Raw genomic sequence first — 20,360 nt, 5'->3', positions numbered from 1 at the left:
AGTTCCATCCACGTTGAAGCAAATAGTGGGTATTTGTCATTTCTAATGGCTGAGTAATATTCCATTGTATACATAGACCACATCTTCTTTATCCATTCATCTTTCGATGGACACCGAGGCTCCTTCCACAGTTTGGCTATTGTGGACATTGCTGCTAGAAACATCGGGGTGCAAGGGTCCCGGTGTTTCACTGCATCTGCATCTTTGGGGTAAATCCCCAGCAGTGCAATTGCTGGGTCGTAGGGCAGGTCTATTTTGAACTCTTTGAGGAACCTCCACACAGTTTTCCAGAGTGGCTGCACCAGTTCACATTCCCACCAACAGTGTAAGAGGGTTCCCTTTTCTCCGCATCCTCTCCAACGTTTGTTGTTTCCTGTCTTGTTAATTTTCCCCATTCTCACTGGTTGAGGTGGTATCTCATTGTGGTTTTGATTTCTATTTCCCTGATGGCAAGTGATGCAGAGCATTTTCTCATGTGCGTGTTGGCCATGTCTATGTCTTCCTCTGTGAGATTTCTGTTCATGTCTTTTGCCCATTTCATGATTGGATTGTTTCTTTCTTTGGTGTGGAGTTTAATAAGTTCTTTATAGATCTTGGAAACTAGCCCTTTATCTGATACGTCATTTGCAAATATCTTCTATTCTGTAGGTTGTCTTTTAGTTTTGTTGACTGTATCCTTTGCTGTGCAAAAGCTTCTCAATGGGGAAGCACTGGGAGCCTTTCCCCTAAGATCAGGAACAAGACAGGGATGTCCACTCTCACCACTGCTATTCAACATAGTACTGGAAGTCCTAGCCTCAGCAATCAGACAACAAAAAGACATTAAAGGCATTCAAATTGGCAAAGAAGAAGTCAAACTCTCCCTCTTCGCCGATGACATGATACTCTACATAGAAAACCCAAAAGTCTCCACCCCAAGATTGCTAGAACTCATACAGAAATTTGGCAGTGTGGCAGGATACAAAATCAATGCCCAGAAATCAGTGGCATTTCTATACACTAACTATGACACTGAAGAAAGAGAAATTAAGGAGACAATCCCATTTACAATTGCACCCAAAAGCATAAGATACCTAGGAATAAACCTAACCAAAGAGGTAAAGGATCTATACCCTAAAAACTATAGAACACTTCTGAAAGAAATGGAGGAAGACACAAAGAGATGGAAAAATATTCCATGCTCATGGATTGGCAGAATTAATATTGTGAAAATGTCAATGTTACCCAGGGCAATGTACACGTTTAATGCAATCCCTATCAAAATACCATGGACTTTCTTCAGAGAGTTAGAACAAATTATTTTAAGATTTGTGTGGAATCAGAAAAGACCCCGAATAGCCAGGGGAATATTAAAAAAGAAAACCAGAGCTGGGGGCATCACAATGCCAGATTTCAGGTTGTACTACAAAGCTGTGGTCATCAAGACAGTGTGGTACTGGCACAAAAACAGACACATAGATCAAAGGAACAGAATAGAGAATCCAGAAGTGGACCCTCCACTTTATGGTCAACTAATATTTGATAAAGGAGGAAAGACTATCCACTGGAAGAAAGACAGTCTCTTCAATAAATGGTGCTGGGAAAATTGTACATCCACATGCAGAAGAATGAAACTAGACCACTCTCTTTCACCATACACAAAGATAAACTCAAAATGGATGAAAGATCTAAATGTGAAACCAGATTCCATCAAAATCCTAGAGGAGAACACAGGCAACACCCTTTTTTAACTCGGCCACAGTAACTTCTTGCAAGATACATCCACAAAGGCAAAAGAAACAAAAGCAAAAATGAACTATTGGGACTTAATTTTTCTTTCTTTTATTTAAATTTTGTTAGTTAACATACAGCGCCATATTGGTTTCTGGAGTAGAATTCAGTGATTCATCACTGACATACAACACTCAGTGCTCATCACAAGTGCCCTCTTTAATACCCATCTCCCATCTAGCCCACCCCCTACCCATCTCCCTCCATAAACCCTCAGTTTGTTCTCTATCATTGAGTCACTTATGGTTTGTTTCACTCTCTCCCTCTCCCTCCTTCCCAATATATTCATCTGTTTTCTTTCTTAAATTCCACATATGAATGAGATCATATGGTATTTGTCCTTCTCTGATTCATTTCACTTAGCATAATACTCGCTAGCTCCAACCATGTCATTGCAAATGGCAAGATTTCATTCTTTTTAATGGCTAAATAATATTCCACTATAGATCTATTTATATATTTATATAAATATATAATATATATTTTATATATCATATATAAAATATATAAATATACTATATATAATAATATATAACATATATTTTATGATATATAAAATATATAAATATAAATTATATATTTATATTTATATTTAAATTATATATATATATATTGGTGTGTGTGTTTGTATATATATATATATATATATATATATATATACCACATCTTCTTTATCCATTCATCAGTCAATGGACATTTGGTCTCTCTCCATAGTTTGGCTACTGTTGATAATGCTGCTATAAACATTAGGGTGTATGTACCCCTTCAAATCTATATTTCTGTATCCTTTGCTAAATACCTAGTAGTGCAACTGCCAGATTGATTTTTAATTTTCTGAGGAAACTCTAAACAGTTCTCAGAGTAACTGCAATACTTTGCATTCCCACCAACAGTGTGAGAGGGTTCCCCTTTCTCCACATCCTCACCAACCCCTATTATTTCTTGTTTATTTAATTTTAGCCATCCTGACAGGTGTGGGTTGGCATCTCTCTGAAAATCAGCTGACTTTCCATCTCCTGAAGCAGTTTGTCAAACTGCAGGTTGTAGCTTATAAATCAATTTAATAAGTTGCAACAGCATTAAAAAAAAAAGCTAGAAAGGAATAAAATTGAAACTACCAGAAGCAACACATGTATATAAAGTAATATGGCTTCATACAACTCTACTTGCAGTTTTATACATACATATATGGAGAAGTATATGAACAATGAATTTCTTAGTGTACATTGTGATTCTTAAGTTGAGAAGCCACTGCCTAGGAGGAATCTTGTAATAGGATTTATCCCCAGAAACTCACCTAAATCATAATCCCAGTGGTCCTTCCAGCCTAGCCCCTCCTGCCCCTCTGCAAAACCCCGAAGACCCTTAAGCTCACCTGGTCAGCAAGTACCTTTAGATAAGTTCAGAGAATTTGTATTTGCCTCCTTACAAGGGAAGAAAACTCAGACCCAAGAAGAAAGGGCTCCTGGTTCTGGCCCAACATTGCCATTTTTAAGCTAAGCCTGCCGAATTTGCTTCACACCCCACAGGACAACATCAAGTCATAGTAATGAGAATTAACTTGATGGATTCTTTGTTTATTCCCATGTTCTCCATCCCCAGGGTGTGTTTTAAGGAAGGTAGGGGGAGGACAGCCCACTCACCCACTTTAGAGGAGAAACACATGATTCTTAAGGTGAATAGACAAGGCATTCCTGGCTTAATGCTTCCTTAAATTTCTTCATGTTAAAGGAGTTATTTAGAGAAAGAAAGCTTTTTTTTAGCCTCTAATTTTAGCAGGAAGAAGAATTAAAACAGCCCATAATATGGCAGGCTCTCAACAGATGGCTATCTATCAGATGACTGACTATTCAGTGTAATCTGAAAAATAAGCCCCCCCCCCTTAATTAACTCTGCATTTAGAACATTTGATGGAAGGGTCCTTATAGGGTGGCTCCCAGAGGCCTGCTTCAGCCAGGATGCTGTCTTGTCAGCATCAAGAGGAGACCAAGGAACATCCAAGAGAGAAGATCGGCACATATGGGTCATCTGACTAAGGAAGGGAGCATGCCCCAACCTCTCCTGTGCACAGCTGCCTGGGGTTCTATGGGCCTCTGGGACTCCAGCTTCTCCAAGTGCTTTCCTTTACAGCCCTGAGGGTTGTTGTAAGCTCTGAGTAACTTCTATCTTACTTAACCCATTTAACTCTCACAAGAAATCTATGAGTGACATTATCATTTTATACATGAGAACTGTGTCTTAAAGAAGTTAAAATGCCCACCAAAGTCACACAGAGAGTTACAGAGCTGGGCTAGCCAGAAGCCCAGTCTCTGCCATGCAGCCCTTACACACCTCTGCTGCTTCTAGCTGAAAGGGCATGAAAGACTGTACTTCACTAAACCCTAAAGGCCCACCACTCATCCACCAGGCTTCAGTTCCACCATAAGCCCAGCCACAGTCCTTCCCACTGAACTTCCTGACCCTTCCAAAGAGACAGGCTGGCCAGGCTGGGTGGGGTTCTCACCCCTTGTTCCTCAAGATCACTCTCTAGAAAGGAGTGGGACACTGGAAGAACATGTTTGAGGCTGAGATCCAGGTACTTGTTTACTTTTTCCATGATGATGGCCATGTGTCCTCAACAGCCCTAGAAGAGAGGACTAAGGGAGCAGGTCAGACAAATGCCAGAAAACCTCCCTGGTATATGCGCATGTGTACATGTGTACTTGTGTGCATGTGTGTGGTCTGTGAAACCCTGGGGATGGAGCAATGCTGTTAAGAGCTTTCCTTGACCTTCTCTAAAAACCATTCCCTCTTCTTAAACTTCTCATCCATACACTTCTGGGCTGGGATACCTGGCCAAGTGATCATGAGAAAGAAAAAAAAAAAAAAAGCTACCTTCCTCTGAAATTGGCCTGGGACTAAGCTGTGAAAAGTCCATGTCCTGAAAATCTTCTCCATAGGCACCAAATGCAGAAGACTAAATGAAGCCTACTCTTTTCCTAGACATTGCTAACTGAAGGCAGAGGCTTCCATCATTTCTTGACAGGGAAGACTTTTCTCCAAAAAATTATGTGATAAAAATTTAACAACTTAAAAAGAAGAAAGCAATTAAATACCACTTTGTTAAAACTATCCTATAGCCCATCAGGCCCCCTCTAGGTGGGTATTTCCACAAGTCATAGTACAGTTATTAGAGACTGCTGGGTGTGAGCCCCAGCACAGCCTTGGTCTTGGCAACAGGTATCCTAAGTTAGCCTGGGGGACACACAGGCAAAACACAGCACTCAGAAATGAGTCAGAAGTTAACAGATTAAGTATGGAGATAAAAGGAAGATAGGTCTTTAAACATTTCTGAATTTAAAAAAAGAAACAGAAGGAGTTGTATAAGAAGGGAAGAGATTATGTATAAAAATTTAAATGTTCGGGATCCCTGGGTGGCGCAGCGGTTTAGCGCCTGCCTTTGGCCCAGGGCGCGATCCTGGAGACCCGGGATTGAATCCCACGTCGGCTCCCAGGGCATGGAGCCTGCTTCTCCCTCTGCCTATGTCTCTGCCTCTCTCTCTCTCTCTCTCTCTCTCTCTATGTGACTATCATAAATAAATAAAAATTAAAAAAAATATAAAAAAAAATTTAAATGTTCACACATAAAAAGCCATGATGTATTCTTCAAGGCTCAACCCACATATACTTAGCACATTGCAGAGACTGCCTAAAGGAAGGGAGTGGGTTCCAGGATGGACATAGAAATGAAATAAAAAGGCCAGAGGCTCACAGACAAGGCTTCAAAAATGGGAAAAAGTCAAGTAAATGTGAGGTGGGGCATCTGGGATCAGATGAGATAACTGTGTCTGAGGCTGTTCTCTGTGTTCTCCTTCCCCAGGCTGCTCTGCCAGTGTCTCACCCCTGGGCTTTCAGTCAGAGCTTGACAGAGTGATCGTGGCCCTGGCATCAGCACTTTCTCATGCATGTGGGCAACCAGCTGGGGCCAACAGAAAGGTGAGAACGCCCGAGGGTGATAGAGCACACCTGTGTATGCACACAGCTTCACTGTCACCCAACCTTGTGGAGACTCATTTGGTGTGTGCATGTGCACACACGTGTACACACATGCACACTTTCATGCATGTACATACCACACACGTGTACATTCACATGCAGAGAACACCGCACTCACGCATAAACATACATGAACATATACCACATACACATACACACTTGGGCCACATATTCTTTTTTATTTATTTATTTATTTATTTATTTTATTTTTTTATTTTTTGGGGCCACATATTCTTTAGGTGGCTCTGCATTCTGTTCAGAAACCCAAGATGCACTATCTGTGCCCATAGGTTAACCCCTATTTTCAGCTCTTTATCTTCCCCAAGATGTGTGTCAGAGACAATATTCCCAGTCCCCTTGCTCATCTCTTTTCTTATACAGAGTTCAGAAGGGAAGCACGATTCATGGAACCTACCCTGAGAGCAGCATGTCAAAGGGAAGAAAGACTCAGAGGGCCTCTGTTCAGGAGACCCTGCCTGGTGCATCCCCAGAGCAATAGGACAGAATTAATCACAGCCACATTTGTTCCCAAAGTGCCTATGAGGGCATAGAAAAGGGAGACCATGATACATATCAGGTCTCAACTGCTACTGAGCAGGTACTTGGGGCCCCCAGGAACACCAGGCAGTCAGTGGTCTGACCACACAAAGACACGGAATCCCAAGCTTGGACCAGTGCAGGCGCCCATGTGGGTTCGGCAATGATACCCTTGTCCATCACTGTTTTTTTCTGGGCTGTGAACTGTAGGAAAGTCACAAGACCTTCTGTTCTTTCAAGGCCTCTGGTCAGGTTGGTGAACAGCCTCTCCCCACCTGTCAACAAGACCCTCACAGGGCAAGTAACATGCCCCTGAAGTCACAGCCGCCACCCTCAGATGGAAAGCACCAAAGTACAAGGTGGGTGCAGGCACCAGCACCAAGTCTTGCACACAGCAGCTGTATTCTTTGGTTGTGTTCCTTAGCTCCCAGTACTGTGAATTTTATTTTTCATAGCTGGAACCTGATTTAAAACCTTAACTCCCTCAAATCCAGCTGAAGTCTTTGGGATGCTCTGCCCATAGTAATTCACCCATCGTCCTGGCTACCTTGGTTTACCAAGGGGTTCGCTGGTTTGATTAACTCTTCAGAACTTGTGTCATTTACTGGGTTTGTTCCCACCTATGGGAATGAGGCCACATTCACTCTGGCTGACCCCAGACTTCATACCTCTACCCTACTACCTTCCAACTCTCCTTCTTCTGATACATGGTCTCCTCCAAGATGGAGTCATATGGTTGACCTGTTCTTCTTCCAAGTTGACCAAGAGGCTGAGATGGATCTGTTTGCTTATGTTGACTTGATTTCTCTCCATGCATTTAGATGCATGGTCTGTTCCTCTCTTCATCTTCTTTTAATAACAATAAGTAGTAATAGTCATATTGACTGCTTTGTATATACTGGACCTGAGGTAAACACTTTATCTGCTCTCTACATTAATCCTCACAATAACCCTGTAAAGTACATACTATAGCTAGCTCCATTTTTTAAAGGTGAGAGAACTGGGTTTCAGAGAGGCTAAGTTAGGTTGATGGAGCTTGGATATCAGCTCAGGAGGTCTGAGTCTCAGAGCCTGTACTAATCCCCGTTAATCCCTCCACCAAAGTTACAATAGCCCTTCCTCTCAGAAACATCTCTCCCATTGATTTCCTTGTTTAGGGTATCTAGAAAACTTGTACAAATAAAGTCTCCTGTGAGCAAGGGGCGAGGAATCTAGACTCTCCTGCTGTCACCAGGCCTGGGTTCCTGGAGGATCAGGGACTCCAGAAAGGAGGATCACACAAAGGCAAATTAGTGTAGGGACCAAGGGCCCCCCACCTCCTCACCAAAGATAGGCCATCTGGCATGAAGATTATTTTGAATTAGAAGCAATCAAAACCCAGTAGACTCAGGAGAAGTTCTTTAACGCCCTCCCCACCCCCCACCCTCCACTGCCTAAAAGAATTTAGGTAAAGGATCTGCTCCGGGAAGAGAGTTGTCACCATAGAAAACTACATTGTAATATGAACTAGGTGTGGTGGACAGGGAGGAATGGAGCAAGGCCTGTTTGGTTAAAGTCTTCTATGCCTCGTTGTTTCTGTGGGCCCAGAATGTTGTTTACCAAACATTTACTCCCATTCTTCCTTGAATTACTTTCCTTCCCTTTGAAGTCTCAAACCCCTTCTCCTTAGTTCAGGATGACACATACACCTCATTTTCTCATCTTTGGAATCTTATATCCATGTGGATTCCCTGTATATATGAAACTAAATTTGCTTTTCTCCTGTTAATCTGTCTCATGTCACTTTGATTTAGTCCAGCTAGAAGGATCTTAAAAAGCAGAGGAAATTCTTCCTCTTAGAATCCCAGAGACCTGGATTTTTTTCTCTTTCTTTCTTTCTTTCTTTCTTTCTTTCTTTCTTTCTTTCTTTCTTTCTTTCTTTCTTTCTTTCTTTCTTTCTTTCTTTCTTTCTTTCTTTCTTTCTTTCTTTCTTTCTTTCTTTCTTTCTTTCTTTCTTTCTTCTTTCTTTCTTTTTCAAAGACTTGGATTCTAAACTGGGATCTGCTCTCAAAGTTGTGCATCTTGAGCAAACACTTTGCAGCCAGTGTCATAAGCTACAGCCTGAGGATAATTTCACTCAGCAGATATTTTTTGCTGTCTTTGATACAGAGCTGAAGGAGTCAGGAAGAACAAACAATTACAATAAAAGGCTCTAGAAGTTTACAGATGTCTGCAAGGATCAGGAAAGATTTTGTGATGGTGGTATCCTTTGAAATAGAATTTAAAATAAGAGGAGGGTCCTAATGGGAAGAGGCATTGGGGAAGGGTGTTCCTGGAGGGGAACAGTGTTGACAAAGACATGGAGGTGAGAAAGCTAAGATGTAGCTCATGAACTGAGACCAGTCCCAAAGGCCCAAAGGCCCAAAGGCTCATTGAGGACAGTCCAACCCTCTCATTTCAAGGGGCAGAAACTGAGATCAAGACTTGAGTTTCTCAAAGGGAATCTGAACAGTATGGCAGTGTATTGACCAGGATCCCAGTAGGAAGCAGCTGGCACTTTCCAGATGGAAAATTTGAGGGGAATATAATTAAGGAGGACATATAAAAGTGCAGGCAGGTACATGTAGCCACAAAGGCTAGCATAGTATCCTGGGGCAGGTAGTAATTTGTCAATATCTCCCCTTCCCAAGCCTGAAGGGTAAGAGCATAGAGCAGTCACTAGACCCCAGAAGGAGCACTATTTGGGGAGGGCCTAAAGCACAGCCAACCTGATGTAGAGGTAAAAAATTCCTTTCCCTCCAGCCTTAGATTCTTGGCTGGGGCCCTATAAATTACACTGACAAAAGATCAACAAGAGAAAAAGAGAAACAGAAGTTTGTTAACAAAACATGACACACACACACACATGAAACACTCAGTGAAATGTAGAGAAAGGGTCCTTAGAACTGGAACTTACACAGCATCTTAACAAAAGAACAGTAAATTTTTAGAGAGGTGACAAGACAAAACAAAAGGTCTTTCAGTTTCTAGAGAAGGCAAATACATGGGGGAACTAGTGGAGAATAAGGGCTAGTTTTAGCAAGGTTTTTGTGTAAATTCCTCTGATGCCATTTCCAGGCTCATAAACATCTAGAGTTGTCTCAGTGATTAACTCCTGCCCTTCCAAGAGAAGGGAGAGGGCACCTTTAAAATGCACGTCCTGGGCAGCCTGGGTGGCTCAGCGGTTTAGTGCCATCTTTGGCCCAGGACGTGATCCTGGAGACCTGGAATTGAATTCCACTTGGGGCTCCTGGCACGGAGCCTGTTTTTCCCTCTGCCTGTGTCTCTACCCCTTTCTCTCTTTCTTTCTGTGTCTCTCATAAATAAATAAATAAATAAATAAATAAATAAATAAATAAGTAAAATCTTTTAAAAAATAAAATAAAATGCATGTCCTGTTTCTAGGTAAATAGAGCAGAGAGCTTGCCTTATATCTGCTTCTTCTCAATTGCCTTCAGCTCAAAATAACCAATATGCCAAGGTGACATATTTCTGGGTGGCATATTATGTACCCGTCACTGAAAAGTCATTCACCTGCTGAGGCAGAGATGGCTGAGTGGGTACAATTTCAGGGAATCTTTGTGTCTGTCAGTTTCTCTGTCACATAAATAATCTCATCCTTCTCTAATCCCAGACACCTCAGGGAGGAGTTAAAAGCGGCCAATACATTCCTTTTCTATTGGGCAGCAGAAGCCTGAAAGAATGTCTCTCATTTCCTCTTCCTAGCTCCCAGCAGGACCTGGGGCCTGGACAGCTCCCACAGTGTACCGCCAAAAGAGGAGACACCATGAGCCCAGGTTCTAGGGGGTGGATCCTGGGGCCTGGACTCAGACACAGAGCCTTTCCTGAGTTGCAGGTAGGAGTCTGACTCTGACCAAGGTCCTCTTTACCTCAAGGAGTGCTATGAACCTCCGCCTCCTCCAAGGATTCTGAGCTGTTCAGCTGCCCCATCTCTCAGCCGTGCTTATTATCTGCACACTATATGTGACTCTGGGGGCCAGAAATCAAACACAGGGGTGGAGAAAATGTGACTGGGAGGGATATTTTGTGGGAAAAGAAATTAGGTTTGGAGAGTATTGGTCAAGAAAATCACCCATTAAATGTTCACTGATTGTCTACGTAGGGGAGGAAATCATTTTTTCTATGTCCTTCAAGATTCTTCTATCAGGGCACCTGGGTGGCTCAGCAGCTGAGTATCTGCCTTCGGCTTAGGTCATGATCCCAGGGTCCTGGGATCAAGTCCCACAAAGGGCTTACTGCAGGGAGCCTGCTTCTCCCTCTGCCTATGTCTCTGTCATTCTGTGTCTCTCATGAGTAAGTCCATAAAATCTTAAAAAAAGATTCTTCTAACTGGACTAAGAACTAAGTTGACATGAGACAGATTAACAGGAGAAAATCAAATTTTATTTCATACATATAGGGAATACACACAGACATGAGATTCTAAAATTAGATGAAATTAGGTATATCTTGAACTAAGGAGAAGGGGATGGGGAATTCAAAGGAAGAAATGTAATTCACGGAAAGATGAAAAAGAGTAAATGTTTGGTCAATGGATGTTTGCTGGGCCATACAGAAACAATAGGACATTGAGAGGACTTTGATGCAACAGGCCTTGCTCCATTCCTCCCTGTCCACCACACCTAGTTCATATTACAGTGTAGTTTTCTGTGGTGACAGCTCTCTTCCTGGAGCAGGTCCTCTGTCTAAATTATTTTAGGTGGTTGTGGGGGAAGGTCAAATTCTTTGGGCCTTGATTGTTTCAATTTGGTATAACCTCCATGCTGAGTCTGGTCTTGGTAGTGGGATGCCCTTGGCCCCTACATCTATAATATTCATAAAGGCAAGAAGTGGGAACCTGTGAAGGTTTAAAAGAATCTTCATCTTTTCAAAACAATGAGAAAAAAAAAAACAAACCAAAGGAAAGCAACAATAGGTATGATTACATAATAAACAGGATTCTCTAGGTCAAAATTTACCATTAACTGATACTTTTGCTCTATGAGAAAAACATGTAAATGGCCCTAAGAGAAAGGAAATACTGACTTATAAAATTATATGAAAAATGTTCAAAGAAATGTTAATTAAACTACACACCCTTTTATATCTACCTAAAGCATTTAACTAAAGTACTGTTTATGAGGATGAAAAAGATAGACACTCCCATATCCAGCTGATTGAGGATAAAAAGTTAAAACCTTGCTGGAAAGCAATCTGGCACTTTGTGCCAAAAGTCCCTAAAATATTCAGTCCACTTGACTGAGTCTCCAATTCTAAGAATCTAAGGGGAAAAATTTTTAAATACAGGCAAATATGAGGAAACAAGGACACTGAAATTTTTTATAATAAAAAAATAAATGGAGATGCTCTAAATTTCTGATAATATAAGGGTTTGCCTGAATTGTGGTAGAGCTCTATTGCAAGATATTAATGTCTTTACGAAAAATAAGGTTATGGAGAATTTCCAATGTTATTAAGGTAAAAGATGAAGATAGAGAATCATGTGGCATGATTTCATATATGGATATATATATATTCTTAAAAAGGCACATGGGGAAAACAAGAAGAGAGGGCCATAAAGGTAGTAGTGAGACTAGCTTAAGGAAAGAGAGAAAAAACTGAAATGAGAAGGCCTAAAATGTAAGAATGATTACTTAGTTAGCTTATGCTGCAGGACCAACAACACAAATCCCCTGATTTGGTCTGGGCCCACCTCGTAGTTCTGGATCTCACAGAGTGTCTGCATTTCAACTGGGCCCCAGATCCAGACAGGGCTTGCCCAAGACAGTGTTTCAGGGCAACCGTGCATCCAGGGTCTCTCCTCATCCTCCCAGGGCCCACAGGCCAGCCTGGACATGTCCTTCGTACAGTGTTGGCAGAATCACAAAGGACCTCTTGAGGCCCAGGCTCAAAACTGGCACCAGGTGACTTCTGCCTATCTTCATGGCCAAAGGAAGTCAGATGGTGGAGCTCAGCTTCAGGCTGTGAGAAAAACCCCACACACTGTGTGAGGGAACTACAGAAGAGCATGTGAAGGGCACAAGTTCAGAGGGGGCGAAGAAGTGTGGCCTTCAGTGCAGTCCACATGTTATTAATGTACTCATTTATATATTTGAATGTTATATTTACTTATATTCTATACTGAACCAGGGTTACCTTTTACAATGAAAAATGAAAGTTGGGAGATTCTTTTGTTAGGGCATATTTTTGTTTTTCACTTCTTTTTAATCAAAAGATACTAGGGCAAATCTGATAGTAAAGGAATGGAAATGGGAAAGAAGCCTACGAAACATAATGTTTTGTCCATAGGGCATCCTCAGAGATTGCAGTTTCTGCTCATTCACTTAAAACAAGTGCCACCCCTATAAAGGTATAGCAAATCCTACAGATGTCACTGGAACCATCCCCGCACAGACTGGGAAACTCTTTCTATTGAAAGAACATTTTTTATGAAAGTAAAATAGCAGATACTGTGACAGTCCATGACATAATGGAGCTACATGACATGGGAAGCCATTGGTATCCAAAATGGGTGATAATGATTTTAACTATCATTCCCATACACTAAGCCATGATTAATTAATTTTCTCTCTGCCAAATACACAGGGAGTCACATTAGTGCCCAAGACTGGCAGAAAGAAAAGGTGTTATTTGTTGAGAACTTCCTATGAGCCAGGCCTGTGCTGGTTGCTTTCACAGAGAACACCCATGTGAACCTCACAATAGCCCTACTCTGAGAGACATATTGATTCTTCAGCTATGGAAGCTGAACCTCAAGAGAGGGAGGTAACTTTGCCCAAGAGTGTTTCAATTTCCATTCTGCCCAAACTTGTGCTTTTTCTTCTATATCATGCTGCCTGACCTCATTCAGAAACATAAATGAGGAAGGGTAGGAGATTTTGCCCTGATCTCCATCTTTTTCAACCAGCATTTACAGAAGAAGGGCTGAGTGTGAGAGAGCTAGAGATCCACAGACATGTGAAACCCAGTCCCCCTGCTCAAGGAACTTACAGGTCAGGAAGGCATCTTGGTGTCCAATGAGATGGCAAAATGAACATACAATACAGACACTTGTAAAAAAAATGTATGTGCAAAAAGCATGATCTATTGATGGATATTGCTAGACAACACTTAAAATTTCTAGGGCACCTAGGTGACTCAGTTGGTTAAGCATTTGCCTTAGGCTCAGGTCATGGTCCCAGGGTCCTGATATCTAGCCCTGCATTGGGTTCCCTGCTTAGTGGGGAGTCTGCTTCTCCCTCTGCCCCTCACCTTACTTGTGTTCTCTTTCATGCATGCGTGTACTTGCCCTATCTCAAATAAATAAATAAAATCTTAAAAAAATTTTCCACCTCTATATTTTTTCACATCTCCTATATGTTTCCTATCTATTTGCCTCTGGGCTCTGTATTCCAGATGATTTCTTCACAAGTTTCTACAAACTCATTACAGCTAGGACTATATGTAAGCCATCAATCACACTGCCATTCTCTTCATATGTTTTCATTCCTAGATTTATTTTTCTCCATAATATTCTTTTGCTTGCTTTATGGATTATATTCATTCTTTTGTCTTCCTTCACATTTAAAAAATATTTATTTATTTTATAAAGAGAAAGAGAGAGAGAGAGAGTGTGTGTGTGTGTGTGTGTGTGTGTGCGAGAGAGAGTTGGGGGAGGGGGGAGAGAGGCTCCTCTCTTGAATAGCTTGAATGTATCATGTTCAATCAAGCAGATTCCCTGCTGAGCGGGGACCCCCACACACACACACACACTTGGGGCTCTATCCCATAACCATGAGATCATGACCTGAGCCAAAATCAAGAATCAGATTCTTAACTGACTAAGCCACCCAGGCACTCCTCCTCTTTCACAATTTAAACATGCTTATATGACAGTCATGCTCATATCTCACTGTTATCTCTAGGTTCTTAAGGGTATTTTCTTTAAGTCTATTTGCTTTTGTGCCATTGGATTTCCTTCCATATTTTGTGTTTTCATCCACACATCATCTTCAGGGGGACTGTCCTCTGTGCAGGCCTCCCTCTGGGGCGACTGTGATTATCTCCACTTGCACACTATGGGGTTTGTTGCTCCCAGTTCTCTTGGGAGGTTAGTTTCCATCTCCCTCTCTTGGGAGGTTAGTTTCTCATCTCTCTCTCTCTCATCTGGCCTCTCACAATGTGCTCAACCTCATGATTCCAATTTCTCACATCAAATCTGTTCCAACCTCAGCCCTGAACAACAAGCTTGCTCAGCAATGGACCATGTGCTCAGGCCAGATATAGGTTTTGAATTCAAGTTCAGGAAATAGAGAGCCACTTCCTGAGTTCAGACTTTACTCAGGTAGCCAGGGACAAGTTCCCAAAATAAATGGCCTTATGACCTCAATATCTGCCTAAAGTGGCAGTTAATACCTCAGCCTTTAAGAAAAAATAACTACATGCCATGTACCTTCAGGTTCCTCCTACCACTGACTTGTCTCTTCATCTCTGGCTTCAGGAGAGTTCCCATTGAAACATGGTTCTGCATTTATATTTGTATTTTATCTGGCATTTCATGTGTGGAACAAGAAGTGAGCTTTCCATGACAGGCAAGTTGACCAGGCAATTGGATGTTGTGCTAACCCAGGATATGCTCCACGAATAGCTTGAATGTATCATGTTCAAAATCAAACCCATCAGCACCTATGATCTCCTATAAACTCGAGGATCCTCTGTCTTTCTACTTCATAACCGTTAGTACATGATTTTCATCTTCATGGTCCCTGTGGTCACAGGATGGCTGCTGGAAAGGCAGTAAGGTAAAAAGGCACAGGCTGACTGTCAGCTCTTTTTTTAAGAGGTTTTCCAGAATCCATCCTTTCAACAATTTTCTTTTACATCTCATTAGCCAAAATTTAGTCATATGGTAATCTCAATCTACAAGAGGGTCTGAAATAAGCAGTTCTTCAGCTGGGTGCACAACACTCCTAACAAATTGAGTTCTATTAATAAGAAAGTCTCTGCCATAGTAACCAAGACTAGCACACAAGACCCTTTGTGGCCTACTGTCTGTAGTCCCCATATCACCTCCATTTCTCCAGCATCATCACCCTCTACTTTCCAAACAAATTCCATGCTACCACCAAACTGAACTTTGGCTACTTCCTGTAGCAACTTTCCCACTGCAACCCACAGGTAACATCCATCACTCATAATTCCTTGTCTTAGGTCTGTCATTCTTTTTTTTTTTTTAAGATTTTATTTATTTATTCATGAGAGACACACAGAGAGAGAGAGGCAGAGACACAGGCAGAGGGAGAAGCAGGCTCCATGTAGGGAGCCTGACGTGAGACTCCATCCTGGGTCTCCAGGATCACACCCTGGGCCGAAGGCGATGCTAAACCACTGAGCTACCCGGGCTGCCCAGGTCTGTCATTCTTGATAGACTGAAAACGCCATGGAAGTTCACTAATGGAATTTCAGAACTAATCATTGGCTTGATACATACTGTGTGTTCAATAAATCTTTCTTTACTTATGAATGAGTGGACAGATGGATGGATGAAGGTTCCCTTTCTCTCTCATATCTCTGTTTTCATATATACTGTTCCCTTTGCCTAGCATGCTTTCCTGTAGTTACCACCCAGCTAATTCCTGTTTATCACTAAGATTCAGTTGAGATGTGCCCTCTTTGAGAAAGTTCTCCCAAAGAACAAGATGAGGTACCTTGCTTTTTGCTCTGGTGGCCCCTGTGTATCCCACCACAATAGCCTTTATTATGCTGGATTGTACATCTGGGTTTACTTGCCTTTCAGCTTTGAGCTCTTTGAGAGCAGACCTGACTTCAACTCTGTAAGTCCAGTGCTGATCTCATGGCCTGTCATGGAGCAGGAACTCAATAGATTTGCAATGAAAATAGAGTAAGAGTGAAAGTAATGAAGACCATGTGTCCCTTGTTTCTAGAGAAAGATATGGCTTGTGGAAGATGCTTTGGATGAGCTGAATGAGGAGTTCTTCCAACTCAGTGCTCAAGCCCTCGAGCTTCAGAAGGAAAATGACAAGCCAGGCCAACTGCCCCCAAGTGAAGGAAATGCATTTGCGGTAAGCACAGCAGGCCACCACCTCAGCTCCTGAGGTGTCCTACAGACAGCTGGGTCTTACAGTGTGGACCCCACAGAGCCACAACCCCTTTCATAGAAGAGTTGAGATCAGAACAACCAGCTCTGACCAGAAAGCCCACCTGTTTTTGGTTTTGCCTGTTTGCATTGGCAAGTACTTCTAAAGACAGGGAAGCCCACTCAATCAGTTTGGTCTTGCAGGTCTCTAAGTAAATTGATGGCCTGGAAAGACTGAGGAAGACATGACAAGGGAGCAATAAAAATAGCCTAAGTACATGGTTCTGGAACAAGGACTTTTCCATGAGATGCATTTGTCATCTAGATTGCTCTCTTATCCTAACTTGGGTCTCTGGAGATGTTAACATAGGGAAGGTTGGAGGGGACAAAGACAAGGGACAGAAGAGATAATTCTATCTGCACTGAGCTCAATAAAATTCTACTCATCAAAGCAGGCAGCTGGCTTGTAGGCCTTATTTGTCACTTGGAGTTTTTTTTTGTTTTTTTGTTTTTTTTAAGATTGTATTTATTTATTTGACAGAGAGAGAGCACCGTAGGCAGAGCGGCAGGCAGAGGGAGAGGGAGAAGCAGGTCTTCTCCTGAGCAAGGAGCCTGTTGTGGGGCTAGATCCCAGGACCTGGGATCATGACCTGAGCTGAAGGCAGATGCTTAAACAACTGAGCCACCCAGGTGCCCCGCCACTTGAAGATTTTTAATATTGCATTAAAATACCATTTCTTTTGACCTGAGTTTTTTGTTACACTCTTAACTTTTGCACCCAAACCAGCACCTTCCTCATTTTACCCCACTCCCTGCCTTAGTGAATTGCTAAACACAGGCAATGCCCTGGCTGGTGAAGGAGCATGCATAGTTACCTCCTCTTGCTAGGCTTTCCAGAGCAGGCATCTGTGCCATATCTGTGTCATCAAGGAATTCCTCCTTCAACTAGGAATGCCCCTAGGACTGAGGATCCAGGAGGAGCAGGTTTGGGGCACTGCAATGCTCCACAAATACAGAGAGTTCCATGAGAACATTGTATGTGTCTGGGCCTTAATGTTGGGAGGTCTGGAGAATCTGTTTTTCTTGGTCAATCTGCCCTCCCTCTTTTTTTTAAAAAAAATATTTTATTTATTTATTATTTATTCATTACAGACAAAGAGGCAGAGACACAGGCAGAGGGAGAAGCAGGCTCCATGCAGGGAGCCTGATGTGGGACTCGATCCCGGGACTCCAGGATGATGCCCTGGGCTGAAGGCAGATGCTAAACCACTGAGCCACCCAGGGATCCCCTGCCCTCCCTCTTAAGACCAAAACAAGAAAGAGCACCTGTGCTCACAAATGACTAAAGGAAAATTTATGTTGTGTACAAACAACGCACAGCAAGGGCTGTAACAGTCACAAAATGCACAGATGCCCTTCCCAGCAGGGCTGGGGGAACTGTCTCCTGAGGTCCAAAAGGTTCCCTAAACCCCTAAGGTGGGTCCTTCTCATGAAACCTAAATGAGGATGCCAACCTCTCATTGTGTTCTTTCTTCATTGTGTCTATTGTTCCTTAATTGAGCTTCATCTAGACTTTTTCCAAAAAAGCCACTAAGCTGCACGGTCTCTGTGTAGCCCCCCTCCACTTCAGATAGGCAGCTATGATGTCAGTTCCACTGCAGAGAGACCTGGCACAGGGACCTATCACTGACAGCGTTGAGGGACTCAGATGATTTGGTGAGGATAAAGTAACAGAGATACTTCAAGATTAAGAAGAGATTATATAAATATCTCTAGTATTAAGGAAGGAAAAAACAGGATGAGCTGAGGGGCTGTAAAATGCAGCAAGACTTAATTATTCAATAATTATTTCAGATTATTAACCATGATGATTATGTAATGGATATAATTAGTTGTTGTGCATTAATGTAACAACATAAACCCAGGGAACACTATGTCTTTATTAGTTAATTGTGAGATCAGCCCCTCGAGGTAACTCATTGGCATCTTCCCAAGTTTTTGGTTGGGTGGTTATGCCTAGAGACTATCAGAGTGACAAGAGTCTTCAAGCCAAGGTCACATAATAGATTCAGGAAAGAGATAGGGGTCACATCTCCTTTTTCTATTTGTGTCCTTTTCAGGAGGTTCCCAACATCTTGCCTTATGTGTGGCTGGAAGACAGACTCTATCCAGCAGAGGCAGGTGGCCCAGATGAAGAGAATTTGAGGAACAGTGCCCTGAGGAGTGAGCAGGCCCTGATGCTGGGAGTGAGAAGAGCCCACCTGGCTCAGAGGATTGAAGACCTGGAGTGGGAGCTGTCCCTGCTCCTCCAGGTGACAGATGGCAGTGTGCGTGCAGGAGGGGACTGGCCCAGCCTAGGGAGACACTGAGTCACACAGGATGCTGTGGTGGCCACCTGTAGGCGTGTCTTCTCCACAGAGAACACAACCAGGTTAATCCACTCAGTCCTGGTAGGAAAGAGTGGGTGTCTGAAGGGCCACCAGGCCTGGAGGGTGTGCTCAGTTTCAGGACATGTTCCTTTTGGGTAACACCCAACTTTTTTTTCAGAGCCTGGACTTGTACAGATTTCTGCCTGGGATCCTTTGGGGTGAGGAAAAATAAAGTTGTAGAGTTTGAGAAAATTGACCTGTGTTCCCATCACTGAATCTATCCCTCATTCTCTCTTGAGGGTACTGACCACTGAGTGCTGCAGTCCAGGCCAAATGCCCCCAACAGTTTTACTGGGGTGCCCGGCTTCAGGGGTGACAAGTGCTTGGGATGGGGAGTATGAGAACTTAGATGAAGTTGTAGCACAGAGCATCCACACCCATCTTCCATCATTCTGGAGTCATCATGGGGATCCTCAGTGAGCCGCATGTCCTGCCCAGTTCCAGTGACCTCCTGGAGCACAGAAATGAAGTAAGGCATGCTGGCAAGCCCCAGCCTCCTGTGCCACACTGAGGACCTCAGCCCCAGGGGGGACTCTGCTTCCCCAGGACAGCCTACACTTTGTGCCCACTGTGCCTTTGCATAAGCAGTTCTCTTCCCAGAAGGTCCCTCCTTCCTCTGTCCACTCACTCCCGTCGAAGCTCTCTGCACCTTCCAAGACCTGGCCCAGAAGCCCTTGGCATGCAGCTCTTCTCAACCTCCATTCCCAGTCTTTCTTTCCTTTGAATCCTCATGTTGTCTTGTTTCTACTATTCATCATAATCCCACTTTAGTCGTTTGTGCCATGATTTATCCTTCTTTCTAGACTTTAAGTTCCTTAAAGGCAGAGTGTGTCACACATACACACCATTTAGCACACTGTTTTGCACATACAGGATACCAGGTGAGCCAGAAATCCTTCATGAATGTAACTGACTGTACAAAGTCATGCAGTCATGTCAGGGCCACACCAACACATGGGAAACTGAACACCACTAGACAGAGGGAAGCATTCAGAGGCAAAGAAGCAGAGTTCCAGGGCTAAATCTCTGGGACACGTTAAAGGAGGGGCTAGGACTTGAACCAAGCCTTTAAGGGAATGAAAGATGGACTGTGGATAAGGGGCCCAGAAAAGGGAAAGCATTTCTGGCTAGTTAGGTAGCCGGTAAAAAAGAGACATGAGTGAGAAGAGCATGCAAGGTATTAGCTAAAAGGAATCAGGACAGAATCCATTTAGGAAGAAGAAACCACAGGGAGAAGTAAGGGTGGGAAGACTGGCTAAGCCCTCCTGAATCCCTGGCTCCTGGGGGTCTCCTCCCCATCTTCAGCTAGTGCTCTTTAGCCCACAGCCATCCTATGGCTGAGGCTGCCAGGCTGGGCCACAGAACTGTGTCCAGCCATTTCTGATAACCATTGTTGGGTTGAAGTCCTTGGTCCTCACAGCAACTAGATGGAGCCACACCTGGACTCTGATATCTTGTCAATTTGATCAAACATG

At 42.9% G+C, this 20,360-nt stretch overlaps 1 protein-coding gene across 1 annotated transcript; it reads left to right on the top strand.

Moving 5' to 3' along the window:
• The first annotated feature begins 4,324 nt into the window (after positions 1 to 4,324).
• LOC140616579 (uncharacterized) lies at positions 4,325 to 19,053 on the top strand. The gene is made up of 6 exons (XM_072797192.1): positions 4,325 to 4,418; positions 5,630 to 5,745; positions 6,583 to 6,701; positions 10,087 to 10,216; positions 16,305 to 16,442; positions 18,577 to 19,053. The coding sequence occupies exons 1-6, from the start codon at positions 4,325 to 4,327 to the stop codon at positions 18,823 to 18,825; spliced, it is 846 nt and encodes a 281-aa protein (XP_072653293.1). The 3' UTR covers positions 18,826 to 19,053.
• The last annotated feature ends 1,307 nt before the right edge of the window (positions 19,054 to 20,360 follow it).

Source organism: Canis lupus, chromosome 24, assembly GCF_048164855.1.
Source record: "Canis lupus baileyi chromosome 24, mCanLup2.hap1, whole genome shotgun sequence".
Taxonomy (NCBI): Eukaryota; Metazoa; Chordata; class Mammalia; order Carnivora; family Canidae; genus Canis; species Canis lupus.
This window is presented reverse-complemented; position numbering and strand designations above follow the sequence as displayed.

Coding starts and splice junctions, on each gene's coding strand:
- LOC140616579 (XM_072797192.1), top strand. CDS start 4,325: ATGTTTGAGGCTGAGATCCAGGTACTTGTTTACTTTTTCCATGATGAT. Junction 5,746..6,582: donor CAGCTGGGGCCAACAGAAAG/GTGAGAACGCCC, acceptor TGTTCTTTCAAG/GCCTCTGGTCAGGTTGGTGA. Junction 6,702..10,086: donor GGAAAGCACCAAAGTACAAG/GTGGGTGCAGGC, acceptor TCCTCTTCCTAG/CTCCCAGCAGGACCTGGGGC.